The sequence below is a fragment of the Oryzias melastigma genome, linkage group LG9, assembly GCF_002922805.2.
Source record: "Oryzias melastigma strain HK-1 linkage group LG9, ASM292280v2, whole genome shotgun sequence".
NCBI lineage: Eukaryota > Metazoa > Chordata > Actinopteri > Beloniformes > Adrianichthyidae > Oryzias > Oryzias melastigma.
In genome coordinates this window covers 2,432,259-2,450,520 of record NC_050520.1, presented here as the reverse complement: position 1 = coordinate 2,450,520, position 18,262 = coordinate 2,432,259, and the positions used below count along the sequence as shown (strand labels likewise).

At 37.9% G+C, this 18,262-nt stretch overlaps 2 protein-coding genes across 2 annotated transcripts in view; one reads left to right on the top strand and one right to left on the bottom strand.

Moving 5' to 3' along the window:
• prodhb (proline dehydrogenase (oxidase) 1b) overlaps nt 1-5,704 on the bottom strand; it is a 16,231-nt gene extending 10,527 nt beyond the window's left edge. Inside the window, exons 1-6 of the mRNA XM_024274916.2 lie at nt 5,408-5,704; nt 4,918-5,120; nt 1,274-1,308; nt 1,042-1,185; nt 786-850; nt 596-712 (exon numbers count right to left, since the gene is read on the bottom strand). Of these exons, the coding sequence (XP_024130684.1) occupies nt 596-712; nt 786-850; nt 1,042-1,185; nt 1,274-1,308; nt 4,918-5,120; nt 5,408-5,689 (846 nt within the window). The 5' untranslated portion in view covers nt 5,690-5,704. The remainder of the gene's footprint in view (nt 1-595; nt 713-785; nt 851-1,041; nt 1,186-1,273; nt 1,309-4,917; nt 5,121-5,407) is intronic.
• A 3,321-nt stretch (nt 5,705-9,025) lies between these two features.
• The window catches only part of scarf2 (scavenger receptor class F, member 2), a 42,272-nt gene continuing 33,035 nt past the window's right edge, over nt 9,026-18,262 (top strand). The window contains exons 1-3 of the mRNA XM_024276222.2: nt 9,026-10,025; nt 15,690-15,748; nt 15,828-15,929. Of these exons, the coding sequence (XP_024131990.1) occupies nt 9,916-10,025; nt 15,690-15,748; nt 15,828-15,929 (271 nt within the window). The 5' untranslated portion in view covers nt 9,026-9,915. The remainder of the gene's footprint in view (nt 10,026-15,689; nt 15,749-15,827; nt 15,930-18,262) is intronic.

Genomic DNA, 18,262 nt, shown 5'->3' with positions numbered 1-18,262 from the left:
CTAACATAACAACCGACCGTAACAGAATCAAAGATGGGCGGGGCTTTTATACCGGCGCTGCAGAGCATGATGATGTGAAAGTTCTGGACTTACACCTGTTGACCATTCATAAAATTTGACTTTGATACCTTATATATATATATATATATATAGTGCATACATATATATAGTATGTATACACACACACACACACACATATATATACATATATGTATAGGCTATATATATATATATATAAACAGCATAAACAGCATATATATATATATATTTATATATATAGTGAATACATATAAATATAGTATGTATACATATAGTATGTATACACACACACATAAATATATATGTGTGTATTCATGTATATATATATAACTTTAATTGATCTGGTTTGTTCCTCTGGGCCTCCATACTTTATAAAGTAAAACCATCTAATCTCTCTTATTATAGCTTTTTATAGTCTGTGAATTAAAACATCTGTAGAAACATATGCAGAAATCCTTTCACACCGTGGTGTTTCTGTTCTAAATTGGAGAACAGATCTCATATTTGGTGAATAAAGATCTCCAGACTGAAGCAGAAGAGCCAAAAGAGTTTCTACCTGCAGCTGCGTCAGCTCCAGCCTCTGCTCCACAGCCTCCATGCCATCTTTTCCCTGCTGTGATGCCAGGAAGGTGAAAAATCGCTGCCATTTCATCAGAACCTCTGAGTATTGAAGCTTAAAAAAAGCAAAAATTCATCATTTTTTTACATTAAATGCCACGTGAGCTGCAGTGTAACACTGAGCTTACCAGAAGCTGAGGTCGTCCTAACGCCGTCATTTTAATGGCGGAGAAGCCCTCAATCGAACTCCCACCTAAAGGCAGGACATGGACTTTTAACGGGATTAACACAACTTTCATTTTCAAAATAAACAAAGAAAATATTGTTTAGTGACATTTGAACAGGCTGGAAAATGAGTTGATAAATATAATTGTGGACCGCCATGTGAAGTCAAAAACAGGAAAACGCTCTGTAGGTGTTTTAGTGATTCCGCTTCGGCCTCACCAGATGCTTTGATGCATTTGATAAAGGTTTCCATATGCTGGTCACACTTGGCTTCATCTGGGTGAGAATATGTGCGGGCTGCATTCCATCCCCCCTGCCCGCTAACAAATAGTTCTTCAGATTCCTTCTCTCTGTGGTCCTCGCCTGTGGATGAAAACAAATTTGCATGCCTGTTTCTCGCGATTGCATCATGTGCTGCGTCCGCAAATGGGAACAAGACGAGACGGCTTACCTAGGCTGTGTTTCCCTGCAGCAGATGCGCATGAGCTAAAATAGAAGGAGAGATGGAGGTAATTTGCTGCACTCTGGCAACATTAGGAAAGTACGTTGCGTCAGAGACTTCTTTTTTTAATGTTTTGGCCTCGTGGCGGTCGCAGCTACTCTGTTTAGCGACCGCGTGTTTTGTATGCCGAAGCGCCCAGCTGTCTGCTGCTGCTGACCTTCTGGAGAGGCCCGAAGCTTCATTCCACACTTGACCTCCTCTGGCCTCATCATTACGCACCAGGGAGCTCGTGTAACCAAACAAACAACTTAACAAGTGAACAGGACATCACAGACTCAGGAGAACTCATTTAAATCTTGTAACTCTGCGAACATTTTGATGAAAATTGTGGGTTCTTTTCATGTTCTGGTGATAATTTTCTCATGACGTTAGAGATAAATGAAGAAAATTAAGCTTAAAATTTTTTTTCTATGTATTTTTTTATCTAAAGTGTTGCAAATTAAGAGCAGAAAAAAATATATAGTTAGAAAAAAACTCATATTAGTGACAAATATAAGCTCCTCGCTCTGTCCCATACTTATGCATCCACTTGTATACAAATAGATCCATGAACGTCTTTGTTTTCCATGTCTGAGCTGATAACTGATAGGCTGGATATCTCCAATGTTGTACTGTAAAGTAGCAGGAGAGTGTGCAACCAGATGGATTATGGGAAGGGGCGGGCTTGCTCTAAGCCATTGGTCCCACCCACAACTCAGTGAATTACTAATAATACTGTCGCTCTGCAGAAACTATGTCCTAGAAAATTACTTTTTTAAAAATATTGTTAAAAAAAATGGCATTATAATAATTAAAAGACGTCTGAGAAGGATTTTAGAATAGATCGAGTCTGTTTTCAGACTCCTGTCTACTGGACATTTCTGTTTAGAACCAAAGCTTGTAAGAAAAACCACGTGACTAAAGATCTCTTCAATCATTGGCCAGGAATTACAAGGTTGCGGAGGGGGAACAAAAGACATTTTGGCCATTTTGGTCCAGTTGTTCCGCTTCGAGCACAGACCCGAATCAGACTGAGGAAAATAACCGTACTAGAAACTAACTGAGAGCACCTTGAAAGACGGGTCAGAGAGCGGTTCCTGGTCCTGGACCAGAGTACAGTTCTCTATTATCAAAACAAAAAAAAAAAAACCACTGGTTCCATTTCAGCAAACTACATGTCTCCAGTCTGAATACAGCCTAAGATTGAGCTGAAATTCTATTCATCCTGTTTGATTAGAGCAACCTTAGACCGCCTCCTTAATATTTCTGTTTCTTTTAGGGGATTCTTCCTCCTCATATGGAGTACTTTAGGGTATAAAATGAATTCTTTTGACATCAGCATTCTCGTGACAGAGTGTTTCAAAGCTGTGTCAAGACTTACCGATAGCTTTAAAAAGACACGGAGTGGAAGTAAAACAGGGGTCAGCAGAAAACGTGCCTGGGAGCTGTGGGCTATCAGCTTACAGAGCGTGAGAGTGCATAAAAATAATATGAGCGGACGCTCTCTGGCACAATCTGACATTACTGTCAGACGTAAGGACAGGCTGATAAACCCCCAAAAGGTTCATTTTCTGCTGCAGATTTTCTCTAAATTACAGTTTTTGAAATTCTAAAATATTCCCTTTCATGCAGCGACTTGACTTTGAAGCCACTCCTGCATCGGCCAGAGAGTTTACATCGGACGGTGAGATGCTCTAATTACTTGAAAGGCACGAGCATCCACAGCTGCAGGCAACAATACCGCTGCTGCTTGGAGACTGCTTTCATTATGACTGTTCTGAGTCCAAGTCTGCAAGAGTGAACAGATCACATGTCTGCTGCCTTCTGCTGAGCATGTGACAAGACACCGGGCCAATCAGAAAGACTCTCCAGCAACACACAGAAGAGGATTCAACAATAGTGGTAATCAATGTATGTTCCCACGATCCAACCAGTTTGTCTGAGGAAAGTCGTTATCAAATCGACCAATACTATATGAAAATTGTTTCAAAATGAAATAAATTGTCATCGATCTTGAATTGAGAGATGGTAGGTCTATTTTACTAGAACGTAAAAACGACTAAGTGTCATCACACACGAGATGCAACAAAAACTGATCAACCGTCATTACAGAAATACTTTGAATTTAGCAAAGTTATGTGACCATACAGTGTGGTAGAATGCTCTAGTAATGTTACCTTTAGATTATTTTGATGTGGAGAAACAACAACTTCATTAACCTGAAATGGATTTGGTATTAATACTTGTTTAATTGTTTCTTTGAACACAGATTTAATTATTATCTTTCAAGAAGCACAAGGAATCTAGAAACTTCACCTGTCCTGTTCAGTACCAGGTATTTATCTCTGGATGTATTCAGACAGGACACATTAGATTTGCTTATAGTGAATCAGTTTGTTTCCCCCGAACATGTTTTGAGTCTGAAAACATCCAAGTGGACTCTGATCATGGACCTATAACCACTCTTGGACCATATAACAAGGTGGTCTTGGTTTGTTTCCAATCGGACTGAGCTCCGGTTGGGAGTTTCTTCAGTCTGAATTGGCACCGCAACCAACAACTGAACCTAGATGACCACTGTAGCCGGGCTTTACAGTGTGTAAACAGAGAAACGTGGAGAAGTGATGCAACTAATAACTCATTGAAATACGGTCAGATGAATGCAGACTCATGAAAACCGCGTTTAACGTGATACACATTGCTTCACAGGGTTTTCCCAGCAATCTATATGTCATAAACACTTACTTTGCTGTTAGTAACACTCTAAAATTACATTTTTAAAACGTTAAAACCGTAACTTTTTAACAAAATTATGAACTAGATATATAGCATTACCTCCAATAATGCTAATGTGAATGCTGTAAGCTGAATTTGGCCGCTGAAGATGCTAGTGCTGATAGCTGAAGATGATAGACTGTAACAAAGTAGCTGTAAAAAGTCTTGAACCTGACGTTGATACAGACATTCAGAATTGGTCAATGAAATATAAAGTTTGGATAAGTGAACTATCCCGACAAGGAATGCAGACTTCCATTTTTACTCAGGAACAGGAATGTCTCCTGGACATCAGTCATGAAAACAGATCAAATCTAAGGTTGAGGACTAACATTAGATCTGGACCAAATTAAGGGGAATCGGTCTGAACTAACAGACTTTTTCAGTTTAATTACACTTGAGTCCCACTGGTTCAATGTTTGGATAGTGACATTTTAGGTCAGTAAATTGGATCAAATCGGATCGTTCAAAATGATCCAATTTCCACAATGAATCGATCTTCAGTATCGACTGTCCGGTAACTGGTTAGGCTCAGGACACTGGTACAGTCCTTGTCTCAGTACCAGAGCGGTACCGATTTGCGGCCCGGAGGTTGGGGAGCCTTGATTCAATTGGACGTTAAAAAACGACGAGTTGGAGACACCCAAAATGTACATTTTTGGGATCCTTAATCAAACGCGAATGTGTTGTATTATGTCACCAGCGCAAGATAACATTGTGGCGTTCATAACTAAAATATAAAATGATCTGGTGGGCCGAATATAACCGCTCAGTGGGCCGGATCCGGCCCCCTGGCCTTGACTTTGACAGTGATTTACAGCATTCATGATAGTCCATACTTTGTCTCTTTCTGTTTGCTGCTACCGATGTCTTCTTCAACGCTGTAGTCCAGCACGGAGCCCACGCCAAAGGCCCGGTTCTTCTCAATCAGGGGTTTGATGGCGTTCTGGTCCTCGCCAGCAACAAACTGGCCGTAGAAAGTCATCTTCAGGAGCTGGTCGAAGGCCTTCTGGCCCAGAATGGTCTTACCCAGATCCATGATCTGAGCCGAAACAGAAAGAGTAGCATCAGAATGGACACGCTCTACATGAATGTAAACAGCAACAGCTGAAACTTATGCAACACAGAGATGACACACAGACACACAGACACACAGACAGACAGATAGACAGACAGACAGAGAGAGAGACAGTCTTGACGGTTACAGGGAAAAGTTGTAATCTGAGATCAGTTTCAGGAGAATTCTCTGAATCCCATCAAGTAAAGATCATAGCAAACTTCATTCTGTCTAAAATAGTGTTTAGTGTTGTTTCATAGACTTTGACTCACCTCTTGATTCTTCTCCACCATGACGTCATAGGAACACAGTTTCAGAACCACCAAACTCCGGAGCAGTTCTAAAGAGTCTTTGCTCTTATAGGCTCCTCTGGTCTCGGTGAAGTCCACAGAGATCGTGGAGGGAGAGCGGGACCGGGCCGGCCCGCGGCCGCCGCTCCGGTCATCGGTGCTGGTGGAGAGCGGGACGGTGGAGCGCAGTCTGCGGCCGCAGGGCACGCGCGCGCCCCACGGCGCCGCCGCTGCCGCTGCCGCGGCTCTAGTGGCGGTAAACATCAGGGCCGGGCCAGGGGGTGTCAGCGAGGGTGAAGAGGAGTCAGCGGCGGGTCGTTAGAGAGACAGTCCGGGCTGAGGCGGAGAAAATGAGGAGGAGAAGGGGGGGGGAGGTCACACCTTCATGGCAGCGTCACCTGTAGCGAGCGCGTGACAGTTTCCGTCCCGAGGATTACATGATCACAGAACATCAGAAATAAGCTACCAGGTAAATGTACGGAAAAAAGTGAAACAGAACTCCAATTTATGTCTATTGTGACAAATAAAAATAAATAAATAGAAATTAACAAACAAATACATACAAATAAGATAAGTATAAGGTAAAATAGAAATAAATCCAAAAAAATCAGTAAAATAAATTAACAAATAAATGCATAAAAATACAATAAATAAATAGAAATGTATAATCAAATAAGTACAAATAAAATAAATAAATGCAAATAGGATCAAATAAAATAAATAAATAAAATTGAAGTAAAATAAAATAAATACTTAAATGAAAATAAATAAATAAAAAATAAAATTAAATAAATGTACAAATAAATATATACAAATTAAATAAATATAAATAAATTGAACTTATTAAACAAATAAATATTAATACAAATACAATAAAAATAAATGAATAAAATTTAGATAAAATAAAAATAAATACATAAATAAGAATAAAAAATACGTAAAAATCAATGAACAAATAAACACAAATTAAATAAATAAACATACATTAATAAAATGAATAAATACAGTTTAAATAAAATAAAAAATAGAAATAAATACATACATTTAATAAATTATTAAAAATGAAATTAAATAAACAAACTAAAAATAAATGCAGTACTTCATTCTTTACGGGAATTGTGTGTTTACAACTTTTATTCATTGATTTTTAATGTGATCCATGAAAACTTTACTTTAAAAAGTAGCCCATCTTAGGGTTACGCTGAACACAGAAAGAGAAGAGATTAAAACAAGAATAATGCTTTGTTGATGTTTTCCAGAATTAGTGAGAGTTGAGGAACATTTGTTTTTTGAATTATTACTTTCGTCTTTTTTTCAGGAGATCCCAAACCTCCCAAACAAGTTCTATTTATAGTCCCTCTGAATCCGCCTCTGGGCTGCATGGGAGGGGAGATACTGTGGTTTGGTGAGTAACACTAGACTGAACAGGTGCTTCCATGGAGCCCAAACGAGGCTGACTGAGGACATCTAGAGGACACTAAGAGCAACAACAGGAGGAATCAAAGAGCCAAAGAACTTTAAAATGAAATCAAATCAAAGTCAGCTTAAGGTCACAGTATATTTAAACGTATGAATCAGGTGCAGCTGAACAGGAGGATCTGGATAGTATAGACGTGTGGCACATAGAAGCTGAATGCAGCTCCTCCAAGTTTAATTTGAACCAGCTGACAATAGACTGGATATATGATCATAAATATTATTTATAAGGGGATTTTTTTATTTTTTACTGAATAATTAGAGTCTGTTTAATGTGAATTGCTTGTGGTGATTCTACAGTCATGAAATAAAGAAATGTTAAGATGTACAGTTCCAGACCTGCAGCCATTTTTTCATGCTCAACAGTGCAGATGACTTTTACGCATGAATGTCCAAATCTGGCCACGAATAATCACAAAAAACAGCTTTCATTAAACTTAATATTAAGTTTTAATTAAAAACTTGACCAAAGTTTTCTATAATCTGGAGGTTTAATTTTATTAAAACTTTCTGCAGTCTTCATGTCTTTCTCTCCTTCTCTCTCCACAGGTGTTCAGGATGAGGGGCGGGGCCTCGTGACACACCTGCCACTCGTCACTCCTCCCCTATTTAAGACCGGTTCCTCCACCTTAATCCTGCTGGTCCCTCTGGGTTGTGTTGATCTGTGGTTGCGTTCTGATCTCTCTGCTCTTCAGTCTGTTCTGGACTCTGGAACTCGTCTCTGTTCTCTTTGGATTCTGGAGAAACTTCTTCTGGACTCCAAACATTTCTCTGACCGTCTCTTTCTTCCCTCGTTCAGTGTCTTAAGTGAATTTAGGATTTATTTTTAACTTGCTCTGTTCAGCAGATTTTACTATTACAATGGGGGTTTATGTATAATATAACTTTCATATTTGTATAAAGCCCTTTTATTAATTTATTTATAAATGTTTTTGTTTGATAATGTTTTACTTTAGTTTTTTTCCTCTGTCGAAAAAATATGCTTTTATTCAGATGAGCTTTCAACTTTATACTACATTTTATTTGTGATCTACTTGTATTATTAGATTATGATTTGTTGCATTTTTTCCTGCTGTAGTTTGTGTTTATTTAGTATTTTGTGAATTAGTTTTTGTGAAACGTCTTGTATAAATGAATATTTACTTCCTTACAATAAATGTTATTGTTGTCACGTCACATCAGCTCCTTCCTCTGACCATTTAAGTTCTTTTATCGCTTTCTTTTTATTTACAATTAAAGCTATGATCTGTAAAAATGAAACATTGCATCAATTAACAAAAGTTCTGTAATTTGTTGCATTTATAATGATCACTTTTCATCAAATACAAATTTTAGTTGATAGTTTACTCAACTTAAACTTTTAATTTGATGAAAACTTTAAATGAAACTAATAACTTTTGTTAATTGATACGTTTAATTTTTTACAGTGTGGAATTATTTAATTATTAAAAACAGTAATTAAATTTAATTTAAAACAGGCAATAAAATTATATTTTTTAAAAACATTTAGCTTGTAATAATTTAAGTTTTATGTTCAAATAAAATTCATTTTGGCCTTTAAAATTAGTCATACAGGGTTCCCGTGTCCTAAAAGTCTTAAAATAATTGAATTTATTAATTTAAAAATAATACTTTTAAAAAGCCTTAAAACAAGACTTAGATGTCAAAATGTAAGACTTTTTTAAGGCTTTTCATTTCAAAATTGATATTTTTTTTACCACGATTATCTGACTTCAACACGCTTAATGCCCGCTGCTTGAAAAAAAATAAGAACACTAAAGCATCGCGGCACAAACAAGATAAGAAGCTACAGTTTTGATCACAAAATGGGAATAAATTAATCAAATGAGAAATAATGTATGAAATGGAAAACAGACTGAGAAACTGGGATTAATTTTAACATGCACAGCCTCAGAAAAGTCTTTAAAAGTCTTAAATTTAACTTGAAAAACTCATAGGAACCCAGTTATATCTATACAAAGCAAACAAAACACACTTAAAAATGCTTGGGCTCTAATGTTATTTTATTTTTTACCTGGACACAAAAGATAAAGAATCCAAAATCCTGAAACAATCTGAAACATAACTGTTCATTTATATGATTTACCCCAAATGTTTGTTTCTTATGACTTAGAGTCCTCCGCCTGTGGATGAGATGAGGCTGATGTCGTTAAGTTTCTCTGTCTTGGATGGAATCGTTTGGCACGTGCATTCTTCAGATTGGTTCCATATGTCACTTCGTGCTTTAGACGGACGGGGGCGCTGTTGTCTTTGGTCAAACTCACTGTTTCTCACACACAATTGTTGGATCATTAAAAATATTTTTTTAAGTTCCAATAATATTTTGACCAAAATACTGAAACTCGTTTTGTTTTAATCACTAATTATTAAATGTTAATAAAATATGCCAAAACGCATTAAAAGGTGTTAACTGTAAAGTTAATTTTTCATGAATACAGAATCAATAAAGTTGCATTGTCTGATTGTGGGCTGCGCTCCCGCGCGCGCACAAAGCCAACTTTGGAGTAACGGAGCAGGAATTTCCCTCCTGCCACTCCTGAGAGCGCAGAGGACCGGAGTCACGGATTAACCACTTCTCCCCCGGAAGGACGGAGCCCGGAGGAGCTGCTGACTTTATTTTTTTTTTTTTTTTTTAAGAAGATGACCGAACTGCACGAGAGGAGCTGAAGGAGATCCGTGGTTTCTCCTTTCCTCGTGGTTGCTCCTGGAAGGAATAAGGCGCGCGCTGCAGGAGCATCAGGAATGCTGAGGCTGCTTTTGGAAGTTTGGCTTTTATGACTTTTTTTTTTTTTTTTAGCTGTGGCTGGAATTACTGCTCCATTTCTGCAGCTCAGTCCCTCAAACACCTCAGGAGGAAGGATTTTAAAAGTTCCTGAGAATCCAACTTTATCTGGAATACGTGCGTAAAAAGGAAGCGGGAGCGCAGATTGTTGCTCTGGAGGAGGAAAACGCGGAGTCCAAACGGCGTCTAGAAGGATGTTGCTGCGTGTACAATGGAAGTAAAGAAGGCTGTTGCTTCTGCCGCGGTGGTTTGTCTGTTCTTCTGCTCAGTTTGGAGCCAAAACCTTAATCCTAAAGGCAGGAATGTGTGCAAAGCGCCTGGGTAAGAACGTCTGCATCGTTTTTTTTGCGCATTTTCCTGCTTTTGTTAGCCTTTTAAAACACTTCAGTGGAGTTTTTTCAACTTCTTAATCTTGAAAATGGCCCATTTTCACACGTAAATTCTCCCACAAAGTTGTTTTTTTTAGGTTCTATTTGTTGTCAAAGATGCGTTTTGCGCTTATGTCAGTGGTAAAGTCTGCATTCGATCCAAGTTGACCTATTTTTTTTTCCTGCATAACGCAGCCTCTGTCTGCCACAGTCACAACAAGAGGAGGAGTCCACATGCAGCCATGCAGATGTGCAGCTCGCATCTGTAGGGCGTCTTGTTCCTTTTCCCCTTTAGGGGGCGCTCTGAATCACTCACAGTGGTCTGGAAATCAACTTTTATGAATTTATCTTCAGAAAGACGTAAAAATAGAAGTTTTCTTGGGCTAGTTTGCATGTTTCCCTAAACCAGAGGTCTGTAACCTGCAGCTCCAGATCCACATGTGGCCAAACATAAAATAAGTCATGGAGACTGCTGACCCAGCATGTCGACCGTCTGAGTCAGTAGCTCCATTTAACCAAAACTACCTAAAGAAAACAAATAAACAAAGCCCACAAACTAAGACTACCAAACCACAAACTAAAAGAACAAAACCCAGAAGTGTAAGACTGCTGAGAACAAAGAGGAGAAAAGAACAAAAAATAAAGAAAATAATAAAATAGCATTTTCTAAATATGGATTACCCAATTAGAATGTATAAACTTAGATTAGTTACATTTATAAATTGATGTCTGAGGTTCACATAGATGATAAACTATGTATGTTTTTACATCCTGTTGACCTGAAGACGTCTTGATTGATCAACTCTACCTCCAGAATGAACAGATTTTATATGTAAAGAAAAACTTTGGTAAAAAGTTTGATCTTTTATGAATTAAAAGCTTTTCTTACACACATAAAAAATAAAAAAAAAAATACATTCTGAGAGGTTCTTTATATATTTTTGCATTTTGTGCCAAAACCAAAATACCAAATTCATTTTTATTATTAAAAAACATGTAATGAATCCAAATTTCTTAAAGAGTAAGGTCAGACTATGCGAATCCTTCTAGGTTTAGATCAGTAGAAAACGAGCAAAAATGACTCTTTTACTGGTAAAGCTTCCCAACCCCTGTCCTAACCAAACCGAACAATATTTTAGTGAAATTAAGACTTTAGAACAACATTTCTATAAAAAAGCACATTTTAAAAGTCTTTTGGTTAGTTTGATGAAAGCATTCATGGAATCAACTGAAAATGTTCAGTCTGTTCCTCTGGTGTAATTTGATTTTTAATGAGTTTTTTGTGTTTAATCTCCATATTTATAGCTGTTCTTTTGGAGAAAATAGTGTTTTTGGTGAATATTGTTCAGAATAAATGTAATCAGCTGCAGAGAGACTCTAACTTTAGTTTTGCGGCGGCGGTTTGTTGTTAACATCACGATCAGAGAGCTGTTGTTCTTGTGAAGCGGCTTTGTGGCCCGAGCTGCTCTAAACGTTTGACATTTTGCCCCTCCTGCTGTCCTGGACGTTCATGACACTGACCCCCCCCAACCCCCCAGCACTCGCTCGTTTCTCTTCCTTCATCCCATAATGGGTTTGTTTCTGTAACTGATCATATGAATAGCAGGAAGTGGCTGAGAATTCATCACAGCTGTTTTAGCGTTTCTATTTATAGACTCACTCTGATGAAAATGGGAGTTTATAACTTGTGGTATGATGGAGGACATGTGAGAAGAAACTTAAGTTCAAAAAGGTATTTCTGAGTATTTCTTTACTAAAATCGTGAATCAGGAGCAGAACAAAAATGCTGTTTGAAAAAGATAGTATTTGTGACGCTGATCCACTCTGATGCTCCGCTCGTCCCAGCTGGTTCAAAACTCTCATGGTGCATTCATGTCGGACGTAAAGGTGTAAAGTTTCAATGTTAAGTTGATGTCAGGACCGTCTGGGCATGAGACGAGCACGTCAACCAATCAGGGACTCAGGTTTTGGCACGGGACGTTTTCAGTGACCAGATCAAAGGGTAGAAACAGAGATTCAAAATGGCGGCGCAATGTTTGATTGTTCTTAGGTTGACAATTTTAACATCTGTCCAGGGACGACGGATGAAAAATAGCTGCTGGGCTAATTCTGGCTCATTGCATACAATGCGTTTAATGTGCACTGTCCCTGAAAAATAAATAAATAAATAAATAAATAAATGTGAGGATTTTCATCCTGAACTTCCATCCGTTTCCGCTGGGGGCGAATGATTGACAGACGGTTCTGGTTGTTTGGTGAAGTAGGATGCCCTCTGGACACGTCGCCAGTCTGTCACAAACTGGGTTGGGCACTGAAATTCTGTTCCAAGTAGGAACTGTTGTGATTTACGTGGTCCTACCGAAAGAAGCTGCTATAATCGGTTCCTCATTCCCATGTTTAGTTTCAGTGAAGGTCTATTTGTATTAGGACATGTCAATCACTTCTACTCTGTTCAGTACGGTTAAATTCTCGCCAATCCTTCTGCCTTTCCTGTGATAGTGGGCGGGCTCATGTAAGACCGCTGACTGAGCACGAATGTCTGGCTGCTTTCACTGAAGGTTGACGAGTCACATCAGCCAATCAGGAACTCAGCTTTAGACACGTGACGTTTTCAGTGACCCGAAAATACTAATCTACTACGAGAGTTTTTGTCCTGTCGCAGCACAGCGGTTCTCAGGCTCCCGACTTCAGTGGAGCTCACTCAACACGCCGGCAGACAGACAGTCGCTGCGGCGAGCGCCGACGGCCTGCTCGGGTCTCTGAACTGTGATATTTTACTTATTTTCACGAGACAATAGTTAATAAAAAGTCTCCTATTTTTCCCCTCTCTCAGGTTAATGCAGGAACAGCCTTCAAACTCAGTCACAGAGACACAGAAACACTGCAGAAGCGGCTGTCATCCAGACATCACATTTTTGACAAGCGACAAGCAGCGAATGTGCTGCGTGGTGAAAGAGGGGCGGGCTTTCAGTTTACGGCTGGGGGGTTTGGGGGCTCTTATTTAATGGGAACAGCCAGCACATCAAAAAACGACGACACCCAACACGTCAATTTTGGACGGGTCAATCTGTGACGGGTCAATATGTGACGACTTGGGAATGAAAATGTGTTGATTTGGAAGATGTAGACATTTATTGTTTATTACTAGAGTACCACAAAGGAACCAAAACCAAAGAACCTCTTTGGCACTAGAACTGTATAAAACCCAACCCAACCCTAGTCCCAACGCCGCTGAGGCGATCACCCCTGCGAGTCTAGCTAGCCACCCGGTAGATTGTGTAGCACGCGCTGCCGCCCGGGGTCCAGCAGAGCGAGCGAGCGTCGTGGCTTAGAGTGCGGCAAAGCTAGCCGGCGCCACGCCCCAGGCTGTCGGTCCCTGGGCAGCGTGGCCTGCTGGGGGTTGGCAGACCACGACGCGGCGGCTGCGATCGATCACCACGACGGCCGCGCGCTCCAACTTTATAGGCACATGTTTTTCTTATTTTCGGTAAGACAATAATAAAAAGATTCCTACATTTTAATTTGTATTTTCCCCTCTTGAGTTAAAGCTCAAACTGGGCCACAGATGGACAGAAGTAACGTTTAAAACGACCGTAATCGTATTCAGTCTGGAGACAGACTGAATAATGTTCGCCGGCGTCTCTGTAGATCTCTCCAAAACATGTAAACTCAAGCTACTCGCTCAACATCATCCATGTTTTCAATGATGTGACAACGAATGAATTCCAGAACAACCTCGGCGTTTGCTCCGCGCCGGGACGTCAACCCGTTAAGGAGGAAAAAGTCAAAAGGTGTTCCGTGTAAACGCACCGTAATATTGCTCGCCATTTTTGTTGCACCAGCAGTTATGCTAGTTGGGGGTGTGATGGGGCTGTAAGCTAGCAGGTGAAGTGTAAACAGAAACCTCTCATTTATGGCCGACAGTTTGTTTGGCACGAATGGTTCCGCCCACAATTCAGAAGTGAAGTTCTAATAAACTCCTGCCGCTCTACAGAAACTATGTCCTAGAAAACAACACTAAAAATGTCATCAAAATGTATTTTAATTCATTTAATGTATTGATTCAGTTATTTAACTAGTTATCTGTATAAATCCGGACACTTTGGTGAAATTTGAATAATGAACCATCAACATCTACAATATGTCACAAAATATGACAAGACAATATCACAATGCGCAATAATGAAAACGTCCAATTCATTTAATTTGATTGCATTATGCCTCTCTGTGCTTTAATCATTTATTTCTCCTCTTAAAATATTTATTTTTTCTAATTTCTATTTTTATTTATGATTCTTGTTCAAATTTGGTTGTTTCCTTGATTTGTGTAATAATAGTGACTTCAGAGCTGCTAAAAAAAAATAAATAAAAATCCAATGTACTTGTTTCTTAACCTTTCAAACCTTGTTTCCAGGCAAAAGCAAACAAAAACGCAAACTGAACAAAAATAAAAAAGTATCTGTAAACAAAAAAGTAATTCAAGATGACTTTATTAATCCACAGGGGGAAATTCTTACAGCAAAAATTAAAAAGTGACTGCAAACAAAAAATGTGATGCAAACAAGAAAACTACAGAGGAGGTCAATTATCTGGGATTGTGTTTTCTGACGGACACACCGGAGGCGGAATGTTTTTTTTTTTAATTATTTTTTTAAAATTGATCAAAAGATGATCAGAGTCCGACTTCCAAAAATTCACAAAAGTATCTGCTCGTTTTCCTTTTTATTTTTGTTAAAATTCTTTTTTTGGTTATTTATTGAAGGCACATTGTGTATTTTGTAAAGCTGCTTGAGTTCTAACAAAAGCAGAGAAAATTTAGAGAAAAATATTGTTTGTGAAATCTTTTTCATTTATAGAGCGATAAAAGTCTCTGATGACTCACGGATCCTCCATGTGGTCGTTAAACAAACTGGATTTTTAGGCTTTTAGTGAAGATAGATAGATAGATAGATAGATAACAAATATGAAGATGTTAAAAAGGATGTTAAAAATATTAAAAAGTAATAATAGCAATACACAAGTTAGATGAAACGTATGAAGCTGTTAAAAAGCTATTAAAATGTTAAAAGTATCAATAACAACTGTCCTAAAACCATATATCAGCTGTAAAACTAACTAAGAACAGAGCAAAGATGAATAAAAGTCTCCAAGTGGACCGTCTGGAGGACAGGAAGTAGTTATCGTGGATCAGTTTCTCAAAAATATCAGCGTTTATGATCTCCAGCGCATGCGACAGGATGGAACGCCCTGTTGCTGGGGTCACATGACATGGAGCCGCCATCTTCAAAGGTTTGGGAGGGGGTCTGACTCGTTGAAGGGCCTGAAGAGGTCGCAGGCGTGTGAGGAAGCGGAGACACATCCTGTCAGGCACAACACTGTCTGCTAAATATGGTCCGTACCACTGGGGCGGGAGGCGGGGGGGCGGGAGAGGCTGATCTGTCGCACAGATTCAGAGGTTCAAGGATCTGAAGGTCTTTATCTTCTGCTGATGGTCACATGGAAATGTGCAGAACCTTTTGCATCAGAATGTTTGCAGTAAAGTCTGAGCCCATTATTGATGGTACCTCTGGGACGTGTCTCCTTACTTCTTTTTTCTCATTCTGACTCCTTCTTTCAGGTCTCCAGGGCTGCTGTGCTGCAGCGGATGGGGGCAGCAGGGGGATGAATGCCTGACTCGTACGTAAAGCGTCTCACAGCGAGTCTCGTTCTGCAAGAACTTTGGGATCATTTGCCTTTTTTTTCTTTTGCGTCGCAGCTCTCTGTGAGGGAAACTTCACCTGCAAAGAGAACGAGGTGTGCGTCAGGCCGAACGAATGTCGCTGTCGTCATGGTTACTTCGGAGCCAGCTGTGACACCAGTGAGCATCACTTTTCATCTGTTTTTTCAAAGTATTTTATCTCCATCTTAGCAATAAATGATTAAAGTTCTGAGTGTTTTGGTGAGTGACGACTCGCTTTGCTTTATTTTCAGACTTCAAATTTTAAGTTTTTAGCAAACTTTTTTTGTCTCTTTAGAGATAAAATCCAGAAATAGGTACAATGTGATTAAAATGGGACCAAATCTTTTTGCTCTTCACAAAAGAAAAACTTGATTTAAGTCTAAAAAACTCAAATGTTTCATCATTTTTTGTTAAAAATCTTTGATTATATGTTAAAGTTTGACTTTAATTGCACTTTTGACATTGACATTTTTTTAGCCCATTGAAAATCAATAGGACAATTTTCAAATCCTTCAAAAACTTTGTGTCCTTTTGAAACTTAAGCAATCTTGTTATCAAAATGTTCAGGATATTCATGCTTCTACTTTTGATATTGATATATTTTACGTTTTTTAAGATTTTAGGCAATTTATGCATTTTTTAGCCCATTGAAAATAAATGGGAATTTCTGCAAATCCTTTAAAAACTTTGTGGACTTTTAAAACTTCAGCAATCTCATTATCAAAACATTCAGCACATTTATGCTTGTACTTTTGGTATTCATATATCATAAGTTTTCAAGATTTTACGCAATTTTTGCTTTTTTTTTAGCCCATTGAAAATCAATAGGAAAATTTTCAAATCCTTCAAAAACTTTGTGGACTTTTGAAACGTAAGCAATCTTGTTATCAAAATGTTCAGGACATTCACACTTGTACTTTTGGTATTCTTACCGGTTATGCATTTCAAAATTATACACCAGTTTTTTTTTTGTTTTTAATAAGAAATTCCTCAATTTTTTTGTGCACTTTTAAAACCTATAAAACACACATTTCAACAGTTAAAGTAAATTCTTTCAGCATCTTCAGCGACAACATTCACACAGCATTATCCCAAGCAATGAAACTTCTCTAGTTACAGTATTTTTTTTGTCACTACAATCAAAATAAACTACAATTAGGTTCTTAAAGTTTTGACAAATTCAAACTTTTGCTTAGAACTAGCAATAAAATACCTTGTAATGGACAGCAAAGCTTTTATCTGAAGTAATTCTATTTACCAGTTATATTTTTGTGCTTATTTTTCCCTTTTGGAATGATTGTGTGGAACTCCTTGATTCTAGGTTTTGATTTTGATTCTTAGATTTAAATAAAAATGACTTGCTGCATTAACACATCATTTTACTTTTTTCTAGGGATTTGATTCAGAAGATTAAATTTCTTTTCCTATTTTTAGTTTACTAATTTCTGGAGTGTATAAGGTTCAGGCTTTTCTCAAATTTCCTTTAAATAAGCAAAAAAAAAACCCTGTTATTCATGGATAGTGTCTCTTTTCTCTCTAAAAGTCACAAGTCAGACACATTGTCTATTAAAATGTGACATTCACAGAGTTCAGAGGAAGAATCTTTGTGGTTGTGTTCAACATTCTCCTCGTCTTTTGTGGCTCGTGTGAATTTGGCCCTAAAGTTTTCTCTTCGTATTTCTGTCTCGATGAATTTGTGTCATCGTGTTGATCCTCTTTTATATGCTGTCATCTGTGAGCAAATATCCCAAAAATGCCTTTTTTAAATCAGCCTCAGCTGATTGGGCTGAATGGTGGTTTGTACACAAACATGTGAGTCACTGTGAAGAGTAAAACAACCAGGCTGAGCAAAGAGGATTGTGGGAAATGGGATCTTCTTTAACAATGGAGGGAAACATATCTGGATCACAGCAGGATTTGATCGCTCAATTAAAGACATTAAGTGAATAGATTTAGTATAGAAAACATCTTTTTTGCTTTAATTAGTTTAGATTTTTTTTTTCAGAAAAAAATAATTAAACTTTTAGAAAACAATTTTTTTTACTTCCATTTTTAGAAAACATTCTTTTATTTAATTTTTAGATTTTTTCTAAAAGTTACTATCTAGTGCGCACCAGATAGTTACCAGGAAAAGAAAATGACTTCAGCTTTTAGAAAATGATTTTTTACTGAAATCTTTTTATTTTTTTCAGTTACTATCTAATGCGCACCAGATAGTAACTGATAAAAATATCTAGCAGAAAAAGAAATTATTTCAATTTTTAGAAAACAATTTTTTTTTTTACTTTAATTTTTAGAATTTTTTAAAAAGTTCCTATCTGGTTCACACCAGATAGCTACCAGAAAAAAAAAATACTTAAATTTGTAGAAAAATATTTTTTTACTGCAATCTTTCAGTTTTTAGAATAGTTTTTTTTCTGGTTACTATCTGGTGTGCACCAGATATCTTGAATATCTAAAAACAATTTGAA